We start from the raw sequence: 22,197 nt of genomic DNA on the forward strand, positions 1-22,197 counted from the left end.
CTTAGATTTAAGATGATTCACGCCGGATAAAAGAAAATGAATTTATTTTTAATTCCAACAAAAATGATTTAAAAAAAAAACATTTGTAAATTTAGTTATTAAATTTATATGCATTACATATTTATTTAATTTAACATTTAGCATCTACACGAGTTATTTATTGAAGCGAACACTGAATGATTATTACAGTTTTCATTATATTTTATTTATTTCTTTTCCACTCACACTTTACACTACACTACACTACACGATATATTTTTTTTTTCCCCACCAATTTCACCCACTCTTCCACTCACACTTATAAGCTGACCCACTCTTCCACCCACACTTATAAACTGATTTCACCTATAAAAGCCTCCATCCTTTAACGCCTATTCATCCCAAAATCAATTCTTCTCATTGAGCTTTCTACTTAATTCAGTTTCCCAATCTTGAGCTTCTTCTCAATCATATTCTACAGCAGCTGGTAAAGAAATTCCTCCTACTTTCATTCTTATTCTCCATTCCTACTTTGACGTTACTTTGACGAAGCTTCTAACTATAATCTGTATTCTTTTCTGCAGAACAATAGAATAATCTCATAATAATTTCATAAAACAAAGGATCGCCTTTTACTCAACCATCGACTGGTAAACCCAAATCTTTCATGGTTATATCAAACACAGCATAAGCACCTATTTCACAGACAGTAAATTGGCATACATATATTGTCACGACCGGTCCTAATTAAGGATAATTAAGCCGGGGAAACCGTGACTAATGGAGGGAGATTAGAAACGGGGTAGAAAGGGGATAATTAAACAAAGAAGAATCACATTTCATAATTTAACAAAAGGAATATTTATAATATAACAGAAGTTTAGTCGTATAGACTCAAATAACTAGTAAGTTCAGATATCTCTGACTTAGCCAAATAAACATAAAACTTCTGAGTACGCAGCGGAATAAGGTTCTGATTACATGTATGAAGACATGTAACCCTAGAGTTCATTAACACATAATAATACAAAAGAATCCCGCTCGTCACTTCATCACCATCGGCAGCTACTCAACCTGCACATTTAGAAATATATGCAGGGCTTGAGTACAAAAGTACTCAGTGGGCACGTATGCCTAAGTATAAAATACATGCTTCAAAACTGTAAATTGTCATGCCATAATTAAACAGTACAGCAAGGGAGTTTTTCGCTAAAAGGCCCAAGCTTACTAAATTCATTTGTGATTCTTAAAGTTCGACTGCAGTCTAAGTTCTCTTGTAATCTATCATATCTGGAACTTTGTGCCGGAGAGGTGGCCACCTCTCACGGTCACTTGACCGGCCAACCCGCTAGATGACTCACGGTCACTGGTGTACACTAGCCCTGGCAGGATAGCTATCAACTGCTCAAGACCCGAATTCGATTACATGATAAAAGTCACATCAGATAGATATCATACTGAAATTTAAATATTTTATGGCAAGACAAAATTTGAAATATCTTCAATTAATTTAATCATGAAATAACTTGCTTGAACATAACATTTAAACTCATTTGATATATATGAAAGTAATGCCCACCTGTTAGAAACTTTTTGTGGTACAGAAGCTCCTCAATAGATTGTCAATCTCGCCCTTGACCTTTATTACGAGAATATATGTACATATATAAGATATTTGCTCGAATAAAAATCCTCAAATGAGAATGTGTATTTAACTATGCATGATCCTTATGCATGAATTATTATTCTGAAATAATAATCAGGGAATTTCTATTGTTAATCCAGGTTATCGGATTTAAACAAAAGTTAAGTCTCGTCTCATGGTTCCGGATAATTAACTAAAATTAATCCGTTCTCTTCAGGGTGTTCTAATCCGTCGATTAAATAAATCCCGCTCCTCGTAGTCGATAGAAAATAATTAAATACTTCAGCTTATTCGCTTTATAAACTCATAATTATCCGGCTTAATAATGAGAATTTGAAATATTATGAGTTCGAATAATTAAAAGGCTCAACATAAGGTAGCTCAATAATTAATTAAGCAGAAATGGGCCTGGATAGCTAAAATGAAAGGTCCAATTAAAAATAATTCATTGGGCTTAGTAATTAAATCATTCTTGGCCCAAATGATTAAATAATAAATAGTTGGGCTCAAATAAATAAATCATGTAAGGTCCAACTAAATAAAATTTCAGTCCATAATTTAAAATTAGCCCAAGAATAGAATGAATTATTCTGAGCTTAAAATTAAATAAAACTCAGCCCAGCTGAAATATAAATGAGATTAGAATAATAGCCCATCGTAAAATAAGCATCAGCCCAATCTTTAAAATAATTCAAGCCCAATAGAAATAATGGGAATGGCCATTTAAATAAAAGACTGGCCCAATTCATAATTAAAAATCGGCCCATATCAATAAATACAACAAGGCCCAATTGAATAAATAGGAGGCCCAAATTTCCGGCCCAAAAGAAAAATAAAGGCCCAATGAATTTCTCTCCCAACTCTCGGTTCTTTCTCTCTTCAAGGACCGATCTCTCTCTCTAATTCCTCAAATCAAACGCCACCTATATCTCTCTCTCTCTCGATCAAGCCAGCCGCACGCCTCTTCTCCCTCTCACTCTCGACTCGCCTTCACACGAGGCGTCCGCCGCCGCGACTCCGGCCGGCGTCGACTGCCTCCGCCTAAGCCCGGCGTTCTCCATAACACTCTCGGTCCTCTCTCTTCAAGGAGCCGATGCTCCTTCTTCTTCAAAGCCTACGCTCGGCCACCTCTCAAATCCGGCCGGCTTCCTCCTCCTCGGCCGATCCGCGGCCATCTGCTTCGGTTGGCTTCGACCGGCGAGGTTGTATCTGTCTCTCTCCTCTTTCTCTCTCGCTGATAGTACGTCCGAGGCGAGAAGGGCGAGCCCTAATTCCTCCCTGACATCGAAATCGTCGCTGCCGCCGCTGCAACTCCCGGCGAACAGCCGGGGTCTCGTCCGTCCTCCTGCGTCGGGCTCTTCCTCTCAATCCGATGAAGGGGCAGCAAAAGCCCTAATTGCCGCTGTTGTCGTTTCTCAAAATCAGGGGAGGTCGCCTCAAGATTTGAGCCCTAATCTCGGCCTATAACTATCGCCGCCGCCGCCGCCATGGTTCTGCCGCCATCTCCTCCGTCCATTTCAATCGGCGGTTCAGCGTCGTTGCTCCATTCGCGATGCTGCAGTTGCTGTAACACGATTCTCGCCGAGGCAGTAAGAGCTGTCGCCGTCGTCGCCATCGTCCTGGCTCGACCGAACAGGCAGCCAGCCTCACTTCCTAAAGCTAAGTTCCAAATCTCCGTTTTCTTTCTTTTCGTTGCGTGATTGAGTTTCGATACGAACATAAATTTCCTCGAGTAAGAATCTAGTACTTAGCATTCTATGTGTGAGCATACTGTAGCAAGCCTATATTCGATTCATGAGTTAAGGTATTCTCTTTCTTTTTGTCTGTGGAGTCTGATTTCATATGCATAAGCTGATCATGCTTGAGTATGTGAGAGGCGTATGTTGAGAGAGTGAACTGGGATAGTATAAATTACCTTGAAGTATAAATGTTGGTTGGTGTTGTTGTGGTATTGAATAACTGAGATAATCTTTATTTTGGAAAGTATTGAATGCCTGATCCCTCTCTCTCTTCCTCACTCCTTCAACTGTTGATGTTTTGAATGAACTTGAATGGCTGGAACAGTTTAAACAATTGTTGTTTCCCTCAATCAATGCAGGTAGAGTTATGGAGAAGATGGAGGAATTGTAGTCAAAGCTTACCTTGAAGTGGCAGAGCACTGGATTGAAGTCTCTGCTCTCCCAAAGTTTCTAAGTGTGGAAAAGAGGAGAGTGGTGAATTGAGACTGCAGTGTGAGGTTAAAGGAGAAGCTGTTGCTAGGCACTTGAGTGTGTTGTATGAATGGGGAGAAAAGCATGGTGGAGCGAAAAAGAAAGTTTGTGTAATGATACTGATGACTTTGTATGTTATTATGAGTTGTGGATATCAATGTATCAATGTGATTGGAATATTGTATATTGTTACTGGTAGTTGTAAAATATGTTGTGTGCGTGTAATACTGTTTTATCGAAGCAGATTGTAGTATTATATATATATATATATATATATATATTGTAATAAACAAATCTCTGTGATTCAGTAACTGTAATAAAATACTGGCTTCGATTCTGCTTGATACTGTATGTTTACATAAATCTCGATTTCGACATGTGATAACTCGCTAAAATCGATAAGTTATAAAATGAATCTAAATTAAATCCGTAGATTTAATTTGTTCGTTGTCTTGATATTTAAATTAAATCCGCAGATTTAATTAACTCACGAGTCGGAAATAATCCACGACTTGAGTAAAAATAAATTCTAATTCCATCTTGCTTAAATAAATAACGTGACTTTGCTAAGTCAGTTATAACTCTGAAATAATATCATTGACTGTTTTAACAATATAAATTCAGGATCATAAGCTGAATTCATATCAGGATAATAACCGTTTTTATTCACTGAAGAACAAAAATAAACACTCATAACTGGATTTAAAATATATAAAAGAGCGGGTCACTACATACTACCCCTCTTAACAAAAATTTCGTCCCGAAATTTGCATATTTCTTCTAAAACAGTTCGGGGTATTTATCCTTCATTTTGTCTTCAAGCTCCCACGTGGCTTCCTCTTGTCCGTGGTGTCTCCATAAGACTTTCACTGATGTGATTGCCTTATTCCTGAGTTGTTGTACTTTTCGATCTAGAATGGCCTCTGGTCTCTCTTCATAACTCAAGTCTGGGCAAAGGATCATCTCTTCTTGGTGGATTATGTGCTTTGGATCGAAAACGTATTTTCTGAGTTGTGATACGTGGAAAACATTGTGAACGTTTCCAAAGCTTGGCGGTAACGCCAACCTATAGGCTACTGGGCCTATTCTCTCCAAAATCTCATAAGGTCCTACGAATCGGGGCCTAAGTTTTCCCTTGACACCAAACCTAGTTATCCCCTTGGTAGGAGATACCTTTAGGAAGACCTTGTCTCCTATTTCAAACTGTAATTCGGTTCGGCGTGCATCAGCGTAAGATTTCTGTCTATCTTGCGCCTCCTTTATTCGCCCTCTGATTTGGCGGACTATCTCAACCATCTCATTTACCATGTCTGGTCCTAAAACTTTTCTCTCACCCACTTCATCCCAATAAAGTGGTGATCTACATTTTCTTCCATACAATGCCTCATATGGTGCCATATCGATAGTCGCCTGGTAACTGTTATTATAGGCAAATTCAATCAACGGCAGTACTACTTCCCAACTTCCACCTTTATCTAACACCACTGTTCTCAACATATCTTCGAGGGTCTGAATTGTCCTTTCAGACTGCCCATCTGTCTGCGGGTGGAAGGCGGTGCTGAAATTTAACCTCGTGCCTAACTCCTTTTGTAAGCTCATCCAAAATCTAGAAGTAAATTTTGAGTCTCGGTCTGAAGTGATCGACACTGGTACACCGTGTAAGCGTACAATCTCTCGAACATACAACTGAGCTAGCTTGTCTGATCCATGTGTGATCGGTATTGGTATAAAATGAGCACATTTTGTGAGTCGATCCACTATTACCCAAATGGCAGTGTTTCCTTTCTTTGTTTTGGGCAAACTGGTCACAAAATCCATTGCTATGTGCTCCCACTTCCATTCTGGAATTTCCAACGGTTGTAATTTTCCATATGGCCTTTGATGTAAGGCCTTCACCTGTTGGCATGCTAGGCATTTTTCCACAAATGACGCTATGTCTCTCTTCATTCCTTCCCACCAAAAGTGTTTCTTTAGGTCCTGATACATCTTAGTACTGCCTGGGTGGGCAGTATAAGGGGTATCGTGAGCCTCACTCATGATTTTATCCTTAAGCTCATCATCGTGGGGGATGCATATTCTTCCTTCAAAGAGGATAACATTATCTGATGCTTCTTGATAATTCTTGACGCCTCCTTTTCTTACTGCTTCCCGTAGTTTTTCCATCTTCCCGTCTTTTCTTTGTGCTTTCTCCGATCATCTTCCTCAAGTTAGGTACTGTTGCCACAACGCTTGCTATCGTCCCTGGTGGTTTAACCACTTCTATGCTCATTTTGCTAAATTCCCTTATGAGCACCGTCTCTCGAGTGATGAGAGCTCCCAATTTAGATTGGGTCTTACGACTCAATGCATCAGCCACTACGTTGGCCTTGCCTGGGTGGTAGTTAATACCGCAGTCATAGTCTTTCACTAGTTCGAGCCATCTCCTCTGTCTCATGTTGAGGTCCTTTTGCTCGAAAAAGTATTTCAGGCTTTTATGATCTGTGAATATTTCACACCTAACTCCATATAGGTGGTGCCTCCAAATCTTCAGCGCATGCACCACTGCAGCTAACTCCAGATCATGAGTCGGGTAATTCAGTTCATGTGGCCTAAGCTGTCGTGACGCATATGCTATCACTCTTCCTTCTTGCATCAGCACGCAACCAAGTCCATTTTTGGACGCGTCTGTGTAGATCATGTATTCCTTATCAGCTGTTGGGACGGCTAACACTGGTGCCGTAGTTAACTTCTCCTTAAGTTCTTGGAAGCTCTTCTCGCACTCCTCTGTCCAATAAAATTTTATTCCCTTCCTGAGTAGTTGCGTCATTGGCCTTGCAATTTTGGAAAATCCTTCCATAAACCTCCTATAGTAACCTGCCAATCCTAAGAAACTTCTTATCTCATTAGGGTTAGTAGGCGATTTCCATTCGCGCACTGCTTGCACTTTTTCAGGGTCCACTTTAATCCCTTCTGATGATACAATATGTCCTAAAAACGTGACTTCGCTGAGCCAAAACTCACACTTGCTGAATTTGGCATAAAGGCGCTCTGTCCTCAACGTTTCTAGAACAATTCTCAGATGTTCCTCATGGTCTTTATCGTTCTTCGAGTAGATCAGGATGTCATCTATGAATACCAAGACAAATTTGTCTAAATACGGATGGAACACTCGATTCATGAGGTCCATGAACACGGCTGGCGCATTAGTTAGCCCGAATGGCACAACTACAAATTCGTAGTGACCATACCTAGTTCGAAATGCCGTCTTAGGTACGTCTTCTGGTCGAATCTTCAGCTGGTGATAACCAGACCGCAAATCAATCTTCGAGAACACGCTTGCTCCCTTGAGCTGGTCGAAGAGGTCATCTATCCTTGGTAAAGGATATTTGTTCTTCAGTGTCACTTTGTTCAGTTCCCTATAGTCTATGCACATTCTCAATGTGCCATCCTTTTTCTTCACAAAAAGTACAGGTGCACCCCAAGGTGATACACTTGGCCTAATGAATCCAAGTTCCAAAAGTTCTTGCAGTTGTATCTTGAGTTCTTCCAACTCTTTAGGAGCCATCCGGTATGGTGCCTTCGAAATGGGAGCTGCCCCGGGCTCCAAATCAATGGTAAACTCAATTGGTCTATCCGGTGGTGGCCCTGGCAGAATCTCTGGAAATACATCTGAAAAGTCCCGTACAATTGCTACATCTTCTATACTCTTTTCAGTACCCAGTTCTCCGTGCAAGTATACGAGGTAAGCTGGGTATCCCTTCTTCATCATTTTCGTTGTTTGTAGGGCGGAGATGATCATCTTTCTTCTTCCCATACTAATTCCGTGGAAATGTGACGGCTCCCTTCCTGGGGGTCGAAACGATATCCGTCTTTCGTTACAAAGGATGGTGGCATAGTTCTCGGCTAGCCAGTCCATTCCTAGGATTATGTCCACATCTCCCATCGGTATAACATAAGAGTTGTTCACTACAATCTTGTGTGACCCTATGTTCAGTTCTAGGTTCAAGCACACATGATCTACTGTCGTCATCCCTCCTATAGGTGATGATATACTCAACTCCTGGTCAGCTCTTTCCATTTTAAGTTTTAATGTATCAACACATGTACTTTGAAATGAAAGTATGCGATGCGCTCGTATCAAATAGAAGTACAACAGGAGTATTGAGTAGCATGCCCATACCTGCCAGGTTTCCCTGGTTGTTCTCGGGCTGCTTCTGCCTCATAGCATAGGCTCTAGCATGACGAGGTTTTTCATGTTGTTTCTGTTGTCGCTGCTGTTGTTGGCGGGCCTGTTGCTGATATGGTTGTTGAGGTTGGGGTTGGTACTGTAGCTGTTGGTGCTGTTGTGGCTGCTGATACTGTGGTTGCGGCCTTGGGTATGATTGGGGCAAAGCTTGAATTGCTCGCAGAGGTGGAGCCTGGATAGGTGGGTTTGGCCTTGAACCCGTTCCATGTTGCTTATTCGGGCACCGGTTTGCATAGTGCCCCTTCTGGTTACAGATATAGCAACTATCACTGCCGGCCTTACAGATTCCCACATGATTTTTGTTACATTTGGGACAATGTGGGGCCCTCTGTTGGTTATTTCCCATATGTTTCGGTGCACTCTGGCCTCCATAGCCCTGTGACTGGAAGACCCGTCCCTGCCATGGCTTCTTCTCGCCTTGGTTCGGGTTACTGTTGTCCCATCTCCTTTTTCCTTTAAAATTCTGATTATGATTTTGATCATGTGGAGGTGCTGGCGCAGGTACAATTGCAAGTCTTTCTCCTGGCATGGCTGCCTCAATGTCTAACGCTCGACTGAGCGACTCAGTGTAAGACAATCCTCCATGGCTTGCCAAAGCCATCCTAATCTCGTGCCTCAGTCCGGCACAAAACTTTTCAGCCATCTTATCATCTGTGTCAACTTGTTCCGGCGCATATCTAGACATATCGCAGAACATCCTGTCATATTGAGTTACCGACATCTTCCCTTGCTTTAGATTGTAAAATTCAGCTTCCTTCTTCTTGCGGTAGCTCTTGGGTATATACTTGTCATATATACCAGCTTTGAATTGTTCCCAGGTCAGGTTTTCTAACTGCTCTGCTGTCATCGTTTTCATCCGTGCTTCCCACCAGAAATCAGCTGACCCAGTCAACTGAAAGGACATACAAGTCAGACGTTCCTGGTCGGTGCAACGCAGGAAGTTGAAAATGCGTTCAATAGCGCGAACCCAAGTTTCAGCTTCTGCCGGGTCTCCTGTCCCGTTGAAAGTAGGTGGGTTCTGTCGCAAAAATAATTCTTCAATCCGTCGTTCTGGCTGAACAGGTGGTTGAACTATTTCGGGTTCTGGTTCTGGCACTGTTTCTGGGTCTCTTCTTTCATTTCGGGGAATCCTGCCCCCTCCTCTTGGTCGTCCTCGTTTTGGCGGCATTCTATTAGGTCAAAACATAAGTTGTCAGCGCATTAAAATGCAATAAGGACATACTATCATTTCTATAGTTACTCTTTAACTCATCGAGTTCTGCTCCTGTTAAAACTTAAGCGAACATATAAATAAAACATAGCGGAACGACTTGCTGCGAAAAACCAATAAGATCACCATATATAACATAGGGAAAATTGCCTCAATGAGGACTTTACATCATCATAAATGTCTAGATTCAAAGACCTATCTAAGTACCACACATGATGAACTGGCTACCTAGCGAAGCCATCACAAAAAGTACTCAGTCATGGAACGCCCCAAGGTTTCGCGTCTCCGTACTAATACTAGTCAAAATAACTAAGCCAACATAGGGGCATACAAAAGTATCGAAATGATCATTGTTTTCAAAATACACAAATAACGTCCTACTAAATGCACAAGAGATTGTCTGTATGCATTACGTGCTTGACCCTTGGGTTAAAGCATACGTGTTTGACTGATTTAATCTAATGAGTATCTGTTTATCTTTGGGTCACAGAAAATCTACTAACAGCTAGTAGATCGCAATGATTCATATCACAAATGGCAATTAGGCAAAGTGTTTCAATAATTTGCCAAACAATTGAAAATGAATAACCATAGGGTAGAAATGAATTGACTGAAAGGTCGAAACGAAATGACCTAATAGTCTGAACCCGTTTGGCTTTTCAGATGAAGGTTTAAAATATATAGGTTTAAAGACCCATATATGACGACTACTGAGATTTTGGCCATGTGGACTGGCCAGGTCCGACACAACTACTTCTCAATCACTCGGAAATACTTTTCCGAACTTGGTAACTCTTGTTCATTGGCTGCAAAAGGTATATTTGTTCTAAAATCACCACTTTCTTCTTAACATCTTGAACATGTCCTTGAAAATATTCTAGAGCTTCTCAAATTTGGAGTCTGTCTCCTAGTTTAATGCAATCCTTAAACATCTTCTATAGGCGAAATAAGGTAGGCTCGACCTTACTCAACAATGTTCATCAATATGATCTTAATGTTGTACTTCTAGTACTTAGTGTTCCTTCACATAGCGCTTGAAATGCAACCATATAATTCGAAGCACTCTCACGCCTTTACAGGAAATAGATTTTGCATCTCTGAGCATCTTTGCAAGGTATGTGTCACCACACAAAATACTAAATCATGGAATGACCTTAGTCAATGCTTGCATTCTGACTACTAAACTGAATGTTTAATCTAAAATGTTCTAACTGGGGAATGTCTCTGATCGACTAAGGTATGCATACTTAACCTGCTTAGTCTCTCATCATAATCTCAATCTCTTAACTTTAACCTCGAACCGTTGTCGATATTTCTAGCTCTTGTTAAACTCCAAACCATCTTCAGGAACTCCTCCCGTCTTACGCACTTGTATAGATTTTTCTAGTCAATCATAATGGTTGGTAACTTCTAGTTACCCATGGCACCTATCCTCCTTTCGATTTGTAGCAGGTGATCGTAATCAATAGGGATTCTAAATCATGCTCACGTGTAATATAATAGGTAATTGTAATAATAAAGGTTCTGAATATCTGAAACTATAAGCTGGCAGTTCTAATCGCGATGCTATAACATCATACACAAAGTGTTATAACTGCATGTGAGTCTGACTCTGAAGTTCGAACATAAATCATGAAGGTTCTCTTCATGTCATAACTGATGATAATCGAGAGTTAGTAATAAGTCTTAGCTCATTATGCGATAGCTAACTGATTACATAAGTCACACTCGTCGCTACGAGCAATGATTCACGTGATCTATCATCAAATAAGGCAATAGTCGATTCGGTGTTCTGTCACGCGTGAACAACCTGAATGAAGAACTATGCCTGCTTCAGTGATTCGTGCGTGGCACTCCGCTTGCACTGCTTTTATTGGATTCTCTTTTTTTTTTTTTAGCTCTTCACCATGGCTATAGTGAAATATAACTGAGTTTCTAGCTTCTATTGTTCTTCTCGTAACAGTGATCATGCATTCTTAACGCATCTAAGTTCATTGAGATATCTAATCAATCAATAAAGCATAAAACTTGAATGTAAGCATCAGTACATTCATATAGAACGTGAACTTCTCAATGTTTTAAAATCATTACCACCTTCTTTCTTGCTGAGCATGACGATGTGATGAAGTGATGAGCTTTGGTTGACTGACTCATATATACTAGTGATCATACTAGAAAAATGGGCTAACTCTAGGGTTCAGAGCAAATGAACTGCTCTGATACCACTCTGTCACGACCGGTCCTAATTAAGGATAATTAAGCCGGGGAAACCGTGACTAATGGAGGGAGATTAGAAACGGGGTAGAAAGGGGATAATTAAACAAAGAAGAATCACATTTCATAATTTAACAAAAGGAATATTTATAATATAACAGAAGTTTAGTCGTATAGACTCAAATAACTAGTAAGTTCAGATATCTCTGACTTAGCCAAATAAACATAAAACTTCTGAGTACGCAGCGGAATAAGGTTCTGATTACATGTATGAAGACATGTAACCCTAGAGTTCATTAACACATAATAATACAAAAGAATCCCGCTCGTCACTTCATCACCATCGGCAGCTACTCAACCTGCACATTTAGAAATATATGCAGGGCTTGAGTACAAAAGTACTCAGTGGGCACGTATGCCTAAGTATAAAATACATGCTTCAAAACTGTAAATTGTCATGCCATAATTAAACAGTACAGCAAGGGAGTTTTTCGCTAAAAGGCCCAAGCTTACTAAATTCATTTGTGATTCTTAAAGTTCGACTGCAGTCTAAGTTCTCTTGTAATCTATCATATCTGGAACTTTGTGCCGGAGAGGTGGCCACCTCTCACGGTCACTTGACCGGCCAACCCGCTAGATGACTCACGGTCACTGGTGTACACTAGCCCTGGCAGGATAGCTATCAACTGCTCAAGACCCGAATTCGATTACATGATAAAAGTCACATCAGATAGATATCATACTGAAATTTAAATATTTTATGGCAAGACAAAATTTGAAATATCTTCAATTAATTTAATCATGAAATAACTTGCTTGAACATAACATTTAAACTCATTTGATATATATGAAAGTAATGCCCACCTGTTAGAAACTTTTTGTGGTACAGAAGCTCCTCAATAGATTGTCAATCTCGCCCTTGACCTTTATTACGAGAATATATGTACATATATAAGATATTTGCTCGAATAAAAATCCTCAAATGAGAATGTGTATTTAACTATGCATGATCCTTATGCATGAATTATTATTCTGAAATAATAATCAGGGAATTTCTATTGTTAATCCAGGTTATCGGATTTAAACAAAAGTTAAGTCTCGTCTCATGGTTCCGGATAATTAACTAAAATTAATCCGTTCTCTTCAGGGTGTTCTAATCCGTCGATTAAATAAATCCCGCTCCTCGTAGTCGATAGAAAATAATTAAATACTTCAGCTTATTCGCTTTATAAACTCATAATTATCCGGCTTAATAATGAGAATTTGAAATATTATGAGTTCGAATAATTAAAAGGCTCAACATAAGGTAGCTCAATAATTAATTAAGCAGAAATGGGCCTGGATAGCTAAAATGAAAGGTCCAATTAAAAATAATTCATTGGGCTTAGTAATTAAATCATTCTTGGCCCAAATGATTAAATAATAAATAGTTGGGCTCAAATAAATAAATCATGTAAGGTCCAACTAAATAAAATTTCAGTCCATAATTTAAAATTAGCCCAAGAATAGAATGAATTATTCTGAGCTTAAAATTAAATAAAACTCAGCCCAGCTGAAATATAAATGAGATTAGAATAATAGCCCATCGTAAAATAAGCATCAGCCCAATCTTTAAAATAATTCAAGCCCAATAGAAATAATGGGAATGGCCATTTAAATAAAAGACTGGCCCAATTCATAATTAAAAATCGGCCCATATCAATAAATACAACAAGGCCCAATTGAATAAATAGGAGGCCCAAATTTCCGGCCCAAAAGAAAAATAAAGGCCCAATGAATTTCTCTCCCAACTCTCGGTTCTTTCTCTCTTCAAGGACCGATCTCTCTCTCTAATTCCTCAAATCAAACGCCACCTATATCTCTCTCTCTCTCGATCAAGCCAGCCGCACGCCTCTTCTCCCTCTCACTCTCGACTCGCCTTCACACGAGGCGTCCGCCGCCGCGACTCCGGCCGGCGTCGACTGCCTCCGCCTAAGCCCGGCGTTCTCCATAACACTCTCGGTCCTCTCTCTTCAAGGAGCCGATGCTCCTTCTTCTTCAAAGCCTACGCTCGGCCACCTCTCAAATCCGGCCGGCTTCCTCCTCCTCGGCCGATCCGCGGCCATCTGCTTCGGTTGGCTTCGACCGGCGAGGTTGTATCTGTCTCTCTCCTCTTTCTCTCTCGCTGATAGTACGTCCGAGGCGAGAAGGGCGAGCCCTAATTCCTCCCTGACATCGAAATCGTCGCTGCCCGCCGCTGCAACTCCCGGCGAACAGCCGGGGTCTCGTCCGTCCTCCTGCGTCGGGCTCTTCCTCTCAATCCGATGAAGGGGCAGCAAAAGCCCTAATTGCCGCTGTTGTCGTTTCTCAAAATCAGGGGAGGTCGCCTCAAGATTTGAGCCCTAATCTCGGCCTATAACTATCGCCGCCGCCGCCGCCATGGTTCTGCCGCCATCTCCTCCGTCCATTTCAATCGGCGGTTCAGCGTCGTTGCTCCATTCGCGATGCTGCAGTTGCTGTAACACGATTCTCGCCGAGGCAGTAAGAGCTGTCGCCGTCGTCGCCATCGTCCTGGCTCGACCGAACAGGCAGCCAGCCTCACTTCCTAAAGCTAAGTTCCAAATCTCCGTTTTCTTTCTTTTCGTTGCGTGATTGAGTTTCGATACGAACATAAATTTCCTCGAGTAAGAATCTAGTACTTAGCATTCTATGTGTGAGCATACTGTAGCAAGCCTATATTCGATTCATGAGTTAAGGTATTCTCTTTCTTTTTGTCTGTGGAGTCTGATTTCATATGCATAAGCTGATCATGCTTGAGTATGTGAGAGGCGTATGTTGAGAGAGTGAACTGGGATAGTATAAATTACCTTGAAGTATAAATGTTGGTTGGTGTTGTTGTGGTATTGAATAACTGAGATAATCTTTATTTTGGAAAGTATTGAATGCCTGATCCCTCTCTCTCTTCCTCACTCCTTCAACTGTTGATGTTTTGAATGAACTTGAATGGCTGGAACAGTTTAAACAATTGTTGTTTCCCTCAATCAATGCAGGTAGAGTTATGGAGAAGATGGAGGAATTGTAGTCAAAGCTTACCTTGAAGTGGCAGAGCACTGGATTGAAGTCTCTGCTCTCCCAAAGTTTCTAAGTGTGGAAAAGAGGAGAGTGGTGAATTGAGACTGCAGTGTGAGGTTAAAGGAGAAGCTGTTGCTAGGCACTTGAGTGTGTTGTATGAATGGGGAGAAAAGCATGGTGGAGCGAAAAAGAAAGTTTGTGTAATGATACTGATGACTTTGTATGTTATTATGAGTTGTGGATATCAATGTATCAATGTGATTGGAATATTGTATATTGTTACTGGTAGTTGTAAAATATGTTGTGTGCGTGTAATACTGTTTTATCGAAGCAGATTGTAGTATTATATATATATATATATATATATATATTGTAATAAACAAATCTCTGTGATTCAGTAACTGTAATAAAATACTGGCTTCGATTCTGCTTGATACTGTATGTTTACATAAATCTCGATTTCGACATGTGATAACTCGCTAAAATCGATAAGTTATAAAATGAATCTAAATTAAATCCGTAGATTTAATTTGTTCGTTGTCTTGATATTTAAATTAAATCCGCAGATTTAATTAACTCACGAGTCGGAAATAATCCACGACTTGAGTAAAAATAAATTCTAATTCCATCTTGCTTAAATAAATAACGTGACTTTGCTAAGTCAGTTATAACTCTGAAATAATATCATTGACTGTTTTAACAATATAAATTCAGGATCATAAGCTGAATTCATATCAGGATAATAACCGTTTTTATTCACTGAAGAACAAAAATAAACACTCATAACTGGATTTAAAATATATAAAAGAGCGGGTCACTACATATATACACAGATAATCATCCTTCATACCAGAGACTTATACAGACTTTTATTAACCGATCGTTTAAACAAGAAAATAGAAGAAACAAACAGAATGATACATATACATATACAGAACAATCTGCATAATTGCTTTATTTTATATTTTTGAATGAAAGAGCCAACTTTCCATTGATTTGAGTGTTGGTGTAGCGTGAGTTCAGTTGGGGCAACGATTTTTGACGGCCACAGGCTGTCCGGCAAGGGGGGAGAGAAGAAGGCGGCGACGCCGCCGCTGTAGACGACTGTGGTCGGCGGCGGTGGTTTCCCTGCTGCTGGCACGCTGTCTGTGAGAGGAGGAGCTACGGCACGGCGGCTCTCCCCGCTGCTGTCGGGCCGAGGATAGAGAGAGAGAGGGTGAGAAGGGCGGCGGTGGTTAGTTTCCGCTGCTGCGGCGGCCGGAAATAAGCCAAGAGAGAGAGAGACTCGAGGGAGATGGCAAGGCACGGCGGCAGCCGCCTCATCTGCTGCCGTTGTCAGCCAGTTTGAGTGAAGGAGGGGGGAAGTCCAGGCGGACGCCGGAGTTCCAGGAGAGAGGAGCGGCTGCCTCGCCGGAAGGAGGAGCGGCTGCCTCGCCGGTTTGATGAGTGAGGATGAGGGAGAAGGGGGTGGTGGCGTGAACCGCGAGAGAGAGAGAGGGACGGAACTTTGGGAGAGAGAGATTGAGATATGTGATAGTGTGTGTGTGCGGCTGATAAGGAGAAGAGAGAGTGGAGGTGTTGGGCTAGGGTGAGGGTTGGGCTTGGTTGGGGAGTGGGCTTGGCTGTTGGGCCGGGGTTTAATTAGTGTTGGGCTGGATTTTTAATTAGTTTTGGGCCGAGTCAGTGGGCTTGAGTGTGGGCTAGGGCTTAGATGGAGTGATGGGTCGATTTTTAATGGGCTGGGTTCTTGATTTAATTTTCAATGGGCTTGCGACTTGGGCCGATTTTAATTGAGAGTTGGGGCCTTTGTTTTAAATTTTCACTTGGGCCGATTTTTATTTTTTAACAGATGGGCCAATGTTTATTAATTCCTTGGGCCCTAAATTTATATCAATTGAGTCAGTTTTATTTTTAACTTTGGGCTGCCTTGATTAATTAAATTAATTGAGCTGCCCTATTTTAATTAATTGAACTATTAATTAGTTTAATTAATTCAAATACTAGTTTTCATAATAATATTTTATTTTTATTAGTAAGTGCATATTTTAAGTAATTTCTTATTATATGCCAAGCATGATATGAATTTGCATTATATTTTTGCAATAAAAGTATTTAAGATTTAATTGGTTTTATTTATAATTCCAATTATTAAATAAAGATGAGTAAGAATATTGTTGGTGTACTTAACTCAAGAGAAATGTTTTCAATTATTTATTCATTAAATTTTGAAAAACCGGCTAAGTGAATCATAGAATATTAAGCATTACACCATGACTTAAGATTAGAATTTAAAGAGACCTATTGAGAATAGATTTCTTGTAGGCTTTGAGCATCAGGAGGATTAGCACTGCTATTCCGATTCAGAGATAAGGTTAAACGACAGGCTTTGCCTAGACAGGTGGGCTTACTTTCCAAATGTATGATTGAGTTATTAAGCTCTAAATATTTTATGAAATGAAAACTGTTTATCCAATAAATATTTTTGTGCACTCTGCTCTGTTTAAGGCTCGCATAAGTTAATCGATCGAGGTTCTCTTATGACCTAACACGTTGTTTGAGAATTGTGTACACCTATTAGCTGACTCGGTGGGTTGATCTCCATCGGGCACTAATCATGTATGAGGCGTTATAAGGGTGCTCGACGGGATGTGTTCCGGAGCATTGGGTCCCAAATGGGAGCTTGGCTGGGTTACGCCCTCAGTCCAAGTAAAGCAGGAGTAATGGATCCGTCGGTGGCTAAAAGGTCCGGGATCACAGCGAGTAACGGAAAGGGAGTGTGACAATTGCGCGCAATATAATAAAATGTTTTAACATGCTTAGAAGTTATTTTTGTTTTAAAACCTTCTAAGTCATGTAAAGTATAATTGGATAAACTGCTCTTATGATTATGAAATGTTTATAAAAATGCTAGCCCACTAAGTACATTAGTACTTAGCCCAAAATTACTTTCAAATGTTTTCAGGTTGATTGGTCGGTGCTGACGGAGCAGAGCTGAGGCTAGGGTTCAACTCCGTATTTTGTCTTCCGCTGTTGCACTAGCTTTTATTTGTCTTTTGTTTCTCCAACTTAAGACTTTTATGTTAAATTCTGAATTATGTTTTATCGAGATTAAACTCTCAACTTCTAGTTCTATGTTATTTAACGTTGGTTATCGGAAGCATGAAACTGAACTTATGATCCTAAGACTTAGAATGTTGTTGATTGATTAGTATCACCTGATTTTTGTCTTTCTTCACTCAAATGGTGATACCCGATTTTTATCCTATTATTTGAATTCCACAAGGTTCTTTCCTTGTTTATTTCTATGACTTTAGTCGCACCTCGATTATAGTTTATTTCTTCAAGAATTGGGGTGTGACAGAATGGTATCAGAGCATAAGTTTTCTTTCATGTCTCTGATAACCGTAAGCTTCTAATGTCGAGTCTAGAATAGTACCTCTAGGCTTCTAAGAAAATTTGTTGACCCTCAGCTCGCCGTCACACTGCCGCAACAAAAGGTACGACTTAAAAATTTCAATGATTTTAAATGCTTTCAAAGTTTTTAAGAAGTGCGCGCTTTCAATGTATGATGTTATATGAATTGCTTATCGCTTTCATATTGTTATTTTGAGCCTTTAACTCATATAACCAATGTATGTATGTATGTCGTGTTTGGGACTACCCGAGCCCTTAACGAATCAATGAATTTATGGTCGAGTTAGATTTCATTAATCTTTCCGGATTAAGAAAATTTTTATGAAAGGGGCATTTATTGTCCATATGTTTAAAGGTTTCAAAAGAAACAAATGATTAAATGAATGAAAAGTTTTATGTTATCGTGTTAGGTCCACTGCCTGTACGATATGAATGATGAGTCTCTTACAAATCGTTTGAGTACTACCCAAGGATACTTTAGAAATGTTAGTCGTGAAAGCTCCGCTTGATCGATTTAAGTAAGGAATGATAAGATAGCAACGTTTAACATAGATATGTTACAACGTAGAAGAAATGTCATGAGATTAAGGTTTCACTTAAGTTATTCCACTTAAGTTTAGATTAGTTTCCACGTAGAACTAGTCTTTCACATGGTTACACTATAGAAGCGATATATCTCGTGTATATTTATATATGTATGTATGTATGTATGTATGCCGAATGAGTCTCTTTGTCTGCTGATTCTCGTCCGTCAATCAGAATGGAAGGTGCACCAAGAGGACGTGGTAGAGGGCGCGGACGTGGCCGTGGGCGCGGTAGGGGATTTGTACCCGAAGAGCCTATTCCACAAGTAGCACCAAATCGCACAGCCGAGGAAAAATTTCGCAAGGAAAAACCCCCAACGTTTGATGGATTGGGCGAACCTGCGGATGCCGAGAAATGGGTTAGGGCAATAGAACGGATCTTCAACTACATCCGTTGTGACGATGAGGATAAAGTGGCATGCGCAACTTATCAGTTGGTGGACGAAGCTGACTTTTGGTGGGAATCAGTGAGGCGGACTATGACTGACGAACAGTGGGAGAATTTCACATGGGAAGAATTCAAGGCTGAATTGTATGAGAAGTATATACCAGGATGTTACCGACAAAAGAAACAGAACGAGTTTTGGAATTTGAGACAGAAAACGGGAACTGTGACCGAGTATGATAGAGCCTTCAATCAGCTATCAAGATATGCTCCGACGTTGGTGGACAGCGATGAGAAACGCGCAGAGAAGTTCAGAAACGGACTGCGTCACGAGATAGCGATTTCCCTAGCAAGTCAAGGCGGTCTCACCTACGCGCAGACATTGAGCAGAGCCCTCACTATTGAGTCATTGTTGCCAAGGGAGAAAGGAAAATCCCCCGAACAGTTTGGATTTGTACCATCTCAAGATGGTAGTAAGGGAAAGAGAAAATGGAATGAAGGGACTGGTGGAAACATTGGAAATGGGAAGAAACCATGGACGGCAAATCAAAATCAGAATCAACATCAGAACCCACAACCTCAAGCAATAGTTCAAACTCCTTGCCCAAAATGTCAAAAACTCCATCCAGGAGAATGTCTGAAAGGAATGAACGTCTGCTATAACTGCGGAGAGGCCGGGCATTATGTCTCGACATGCCCAAAGAAGGGAGGAGGAGCACCCCAACAACAAAATCCTGGAAACCAACAACGACAAAACCAAGGTCCTAGAGGAAATCAGAACCAACCACGATACGCTAGGGCCTATGCCCTTAACCAACACCGAGCAGCAGGAGATCACGGAAACCTGGCAGGTACGATTAATGTTTTCGACATGTCGATTATAGCTCTATTCAATATTGGAGTATCCTATTCTTCCATTTCATATGTTGCTTGTAAGAAATTAGAATTTACGCTATAATCGTCCGTAACAACGATAAAAGTTAGTACAACTGACGATGAAAGACTGTTACTAAGGACGTCACCGCGAACTCAGAGCTCGATATAGGCGCCGAAACATTTTGACATACTTACATGTTATTCCTATGATAGAAATTGACGCAATCCTCGAATTGGTTGACTTACTCAAGTCAGCGCCACGATACTTTTAACAAGAGAAAGATCCCTCTTCAATCTTCAGGAGAGGACGAGACAAGTTTCCACGACATAACGACGTACCAGAGTTTGAGGAAAATTTTCTAGTTTGCTAAACGATGTCGCGCTGTTAGGGAATTAAGTACGTATATGATTTAGTGCCGCACAAGAGTTGAGTGGAATGAAAGTCTAGTATCCAAACTAGATGACCCAGATATGCAATTTCGAGGACGAAATTTTTATAAGGAGGGAGGAATGTAACACCCCACCCATTTATATTAAGTTTAGAATTTAATTTAAACTTAGATTTAAGATGATTCACGCCGGATAAAAGAAAATGAATTTATTTTTAATTCCAACAAAAATGATTTAAAAAAAAAACATTTGTAAATTTAGTTATTAAATTTATATGCATTACATATTTATTTAATTTAACATTTAGCATCTACACGAGTTATTTATTGAAGCGAACACTGAATGATTATTACAGTTTTCATTATATTTTATTTATTTCTTTTCCACTCACACTTTACACTACACTACACTACACGATATATTTTTTTTTTCCCCACCAATTTCACCCACTCTTCCACTCACACTTATAAGCTGACCCACTCTTCCACCCACACTTATAAACTGATTTCACCTATAAAAGCCTCCATCCTTTAACGCCTATTCATCCCAAAATCAATTCTTCTCATTGAGCTTTCTACTTAATTCAGTTTCCCAATCTTGAGCTTCTTCTCAATCATATTCTACAGCAGCTGGTAAAGAAATTCCTCCTACTTTCATTCTTATTCTCCATTCCTACTTTGACGTTACTTTGACGAAGCTTCTAACTATAATCTGTATTCTTTTCTGCAGAACAATAGAATAATCTCATAATAATTTCATAAAACAAAGGATCGCCTTTTACTCAACCATCGACTGGTAAACCCAAATCTTTCATGGTTATATCAAACACAGCATAAGCACCTATTTCACAGACAGTAAATTGGCATACATATATACACAGATAATCATCCTTCATACCAGAGACTTATACAGACTTTTATTAACCGATCGTTTAAACAAGAAAATAGAAGAAACAAACAGAATGATACATATACATATACAGAACAATCTGCATAATTGCTTTATTTTATATTTTTGAATGAAAGAGCCAACTTTCCATTGATTTGAGTGTTGGTGTAGCGTGAGTTCAGTTGGGGCAACGATTTTTGACGGCCACAGGCTGTCCGGCAAGGGGGGAGAGAAGAAGGCGGCGACGCCGCCGCTGTAGACGACTGTGGTCGGCGGCGGTGGTTTCCCTGCTGCTGGCACGCTGTCTGTGAGAGGAGGAGCTACGGCACGGCGGCTCTCCCCGCTGCTGTCGGGCCGAGGATAGAGAGAGAGAGGGTGAGAAGGGCGGCGGTGGTTAGTTTCCGCTGCTGCGGCGGCCGGAAATAAGCCAAGAGAGAGAGAGACTCGAGGGAGATGGCAAGGCACGGCGGCAGCCGCCTCATCTGCTGCCGTTGTCAGCCAGTTTGAGTGAAGGAGGGGGGAAGTCCAGGCGGACGCCGGAGTTCCAGGAGAGAGGAGCGGCTGCCTCGCCGGAAGGAGGAGCGGCTGCCTCGCCGGTTTGATGAGTGAGGATGAGGGAGAAGGGGGTGGTGGCGTGAACCGCGAGAGAGAGAGAGGGACGGAACTTTGGGAGAGAGAGATTGAGATATGTGATAGTGTGTGTGTGCGGCTGATAAGGAGAAGAGAGAGTGGAGGTGTTGGGCTAGGGTGAGGGTTGGGCTTGGTTGGGGAGTGGGCTTGGCTGTTGGGCCGGGGTTTAATTAGTGTTGGGCTGGATTTTTAATTAGTTTTGGGCCGAGTCAGTGGGCTTGAGTGTGGGCTAGGGCTTAGATGGAGTGATGGGTCGATTTTTAATGGGCTGGGTTCTTGATTTAATTTTCAATGGGCTTGCGACTTGGGCCGATTTTAATTGAGAGTTGGGGCCTTTGTTTTAAATTTTCACTTGGGCCGATTTTTATTTTTTAACAGATGGGCCAATGTTTATTAATTCCTTGGGCCCTAAATTTATATCAATTGAGTCAGTTTTATTTTTAACTTTGGGCTGCCTTGATTAATTAAATTAATTGAGCTGCCCTATTTTAATTAA

The 22,197-nt window shown here is 40.6% G+C and overlaps 2 protein-coding genes across 3 annotated transcripts in view; both read left to right on the plus strand.

Moving 5' to 3' along the window:
* LOC131023687 (uncharacterized) overlaps positions 1-22,197 on the plus strand; it is a 35,183-nt gene that overhangs the window by 6,951 nt on the left and 6,035 nt on the right. The window lies entirely within an intron of this gene.
* On the plus strand, positions 19,006-21,758 carry LOC131023692 (uncharacterized). 2 transcript variants are annotated; one of them, XM_057953258.1, is made up of 2 exons: positions 19,006-20,815; positions 20,913-21,758. In XM_057953258.1, exon 1 carries the CDS (start codon positions 19,012-19,014, stop codon positions 19,873-19,875), a length of 864 nt encoding a protein of 287 aa, XP_057809241.1. In that variant the 5' UTR covers positions 19,006-19,011; the 3' UTR covers positions 19,876-20,815; positions 20,913-21,758. The 2 variants fall into 2 exon arrangements, with proteins under 2 accessions (XP_057809241.1, XP_057809242.1); XM_057953259.1 differs by having other exon boundaries at positions 21,243-21,758.

The sequence above is a fragment of the Salvia miltiorrhiza genome, chromosome 4 (genome assembly GCF_028751815.1).
Source record: "Salvia miltiorrhiza cultivar Shanhuang (shh) chromosome 4, IMPLAD_Smil_shh, whole genome shotgun sequence".
Lineage (NCBI taxonomy): Eukaryota > Viridiplantae > Streptophyta > Magnoliopsida > Lamiales > Lamiaceae > Salvia > Salvia miltiorrhiza.